Genomic DNA, 3425 nt, shown 5'->3' with positions numbered 1-3425 from the left:
CTTCATTTTGCATTACTTTAAATATGCCACTGATAGCATGTGAACATTTTACCTAAAAAATTATTTTAAATTTCCTATAGTTAATTCCAATAATTAACACGTGAATCAAAAAAGTGATCCTGTTGACTTACTCTTCTTTTAAGTGTGACTCTGATTTTGGATTGGTTGGTTATTAATCGAACAGGAGCACACATAAATTCAAGATGTGAACTTTGGGTAGCATCTGCCTCTATTCGTATCATCTGCCAATTTATTTCCTTAAATGTCAAAACCTAAGGAGAACACAGAGATTAGCTTCTCTTACTCATGAAAAATAGAATAAGAAATATGTAGATCTATAAAAACAAACCAAATGTATCTTCTCAATTAATTTTCATATGACATTTGAGATATATACATCATGCTTTTATTTTTTTAAATTGTATACTTCCATAAATAAAACATCTTTATAATCATATTCATCATTTGTAGAGCGTTCATATTTAATTCTAAACAATTTAATATAAAGTACAAAAAACATTTGAACCATGTGACCGGGGAAGCATTTAAATATCATAGTTTTGTAAATTTAAAAATTCAATCCTGAGTGGCTGGGAAGTTAAATGATTAAGAGTAATAAAGAGAAAAGAATTGTTAAAAGGCAAGAAAGTAAATCTAGCAGTAAGTGAATCTGGGTAACAATAAGAAATGATTGTTGCAAGTGTCCTCTTTTATTTATCATGGAATAAAACAACTTTTTTAAAAAAGAAAAAAAAAGTCGTTACCTCTCCTCTCTGGGGATCTTGAATACGAGTAAATCTTAAATCTCCATGTTCCCAGTTTGCATTTACACTATAGATCCGTAGCTGAGAAAGTTCAAATGATGCATTGAAGGCTTTTGCTCCAATTCTGATGACAATGGAATTTACAGAAACAGTAATTCCCTCAACTACTTTTTCAGCAAAACCATATTCACTGAAAAAACAAAATAAAATAAACTATAATGCACTAAACCAAAAAAAAATCATTAAATAGAATTTATCTGGTGACGTTCTCACACAAGTATACATATAAACAACCATAATATTATGTTATTCGTTTTTGTTAAAAAAGATAAATTTTTGTTAAAACAATAATCTAATCAAGTTAGACATAAGTTATAAAAAATGCCCTTCTCAAAATGTAGAATAGTTTATAAATTTGGAAGTTACGCTCTACTTTATGAAAATCAGTATCTATAGCTGTTTACTCTCAAAAAGCATTAGTCCAGATAATTGACATCTATAAGGTAAATAAGAGAGCTAAATTCTTAACACAAACAAGGCTATGGAGTCTAACTGGAATATAACCTCATAATTTAGGAATAAAGTCAGAAAAAATTCACATTCTCTAATTCAATTTAACATATGTTTAGTGATCTACTACCATGTGAATGATGCTGGGACATAAAACTAAAATTTAGTTGTAGCATCACAATATAACATGAGTCAGTCCACAATTAAGTGCTTTAAAAAAGGAAACAACAGTATACTTGGTGAAGGAATAGATTGCTCATAACTAGGGAAAAATAAATCTAGGAAACATGAATGAAAAAAGCATGAACAAAGACACAGAGAAGTAGGAAAGGAGAGGTCACATTTTGAGAATGACAGGTAGTACAGTATAACTACAATACAGAATTATTAATATGTTTTGGCAGAAGGGGTGTTCAAAGTTTGTCCAACTGACAGATTATATCAATTATCATCAATATGCTCGTTACACCTAAATTTATGTCTCTATCCAGATCTTTTTACTGGAACTTTAGATTGTCACATGCAAATGTTCACCAGATATCTCCATCTGGCTGCCTCTCACCCATGTCAACTTTGTGGAAGATCAGTTGGTTGTGGGTATGCAGCTTTTTATTTCTGGCCTCTCTACTCCGTTCCATTGGTCTATATGTCTATTTTTATATCAGTACCATGCTGTTTTGGTTATTATATCCTTGTAATATAATTTTAAGTCAGATACCTCCAGATTTGTTTGTTTTGCTTAAGATTGCTTTGGCTATTCAGGCTCTCTTTTGGGTTCCAAATGAAACTTACAATTATTTTTTCTAGATCTGTGAAATATGACATTGGTATTCTGATGGGAATTGCATTGAATCTGTAAATCACTTTGGGCAGTATGGACATTTTAACAATGTTGACTCCTCCAATCCATGAGTATGGGATGTTTTCCCATTTGTTTGTATCATCTACAATTTCCTTCATCAGTGTTTTATAGTTCTTGTAGAGATTTTACCTCCTTGTTTAAATGTATTCCTAGGTATATAATTTTTTTTGTAGCTATTGTAAATGGGATTGAGTTCTTGATTTGGTTCTCAGCTTGGCTGTTATTAATGTATACAAATGCTACTGATTTTTGCATTTTGATTTTGTATACTGAAACTTTACTGAAGTCATTCATCAAATCTAGGAATCTTTTGGAGGAGACTGTAGAGTTCTCTAGGTATAAGATCATATCATCAGCAAATAGACAATTTGCACTCTTCTTTTACAATTTGGATGCCTTTCTCTTATCTGATTGCTGTAGCTGGGAAAAGTACATTCTGTTCAGTAAATGGTGCTGAGAAAATTAGATAGCCATATGCAGAAGAATGAAACTGAAATGAAATTTCTCACCATATGCAAAAATTAAATCAAGATAGATTAAAGACTTAAATGTAAGACCTGAAAACATAAAAATCCTAGAAGAAAACCTAGGGAAAAAGCTCTTCTGACCATTGGTCTAGGCAAATAAGACCTCAAAGCCAATGTAACAAGACCAAAAACAAATGGAACTCAAACCAAAAAAGCAGCTGCACAGCAAAAGAAATAATCAACAGAGTAAACGGACAACCTACAGAGTGGGAAAAAATATTTATAAACCATGTATCGACAAAGGACTAATACCCAGAATCTATTATACAAAGAACTCGGACAACAGGAAAAAAATATATATAACCCCATCAAAAAAAGGGCAAAGGACATGAACATTTTTCAAAATAAGACATAAAAGTGGCTAACAAACACATGAAAAAATGCTCACTAATCATCAGATAAATGCCAATTAAAACCATGAGATGCCATTTTATACCAGTCAGACTTAATTATTATTAAAAAGTCAAAAAAAAAAAAAGATGTTGGTGAGGATGCAGAGAAAGAGAATAGCTTATACATTATTGTTGGGAATGTAAATTAGTATAAACTCTATGGAAAACAGTATGGAGATTTCTCCAAGAACCAATGAGATATCACCTTACCCTAGCCAGAATGGCCATTATTTAAAAAGTCAAAAAAAAAAAGATGTTGGTGTGGATGTGGTGAAAAGGGAAGGCTTATACATTATTGGTGGGAATGTAAATTAGTATAAACTCTATGGAAAACAGTATGGAGATTTTTCAGAGAACTAAAAGTAGGTCT

General features: G+C 31.3%; 1 protein-coding gene across 1 annotated transcript in view; it reads right to left on the bottom strand.

Annotated features, from left to right (window-relative positions):
* UHRF1BP1L (UHRF1 binding protein 1-like) overlaps window positions 1–3425 on the bottom strand; it is a 158260-nt gene that overhangs the window by 53038 nt on the left and 101797 nt on the right. The window contains exons 5-6 of the mRNA XM_012663986.1: window positions 765–954; window positions 132–272 (exon numbers count right to left, since the gene is read on the bottom strand). Coding sequence (XP_012519440.1) covers window positions 132–272; window positions 765–954 — 331 coding nt within the window. The remainder of the gene's footprint in view (window positions 1–131; window positions 273–764; window positions 955–3425) is intronic.

The sequence above is a fragment of the Propithecus coquereli genome, unplaced genomic scaffold (genome assembly GCF_000956105.1).
Source record: "Propithecus coquereli isolate 6110/MARCELLA unplaced genomic scaffold, Pcoq_1.0 Scaffold85, whole genome shotgun sequence".
Taxonomy (NCBI): domain Eukaryota; kingdom Metazoa; phylum Chordata; class Mammalia; order Primates; family Indriidae; genus Propithecus; species Propithecus coquereli.
This window is presented reverse-complemented; position numbering and strand designations above follow the sequence as displayed.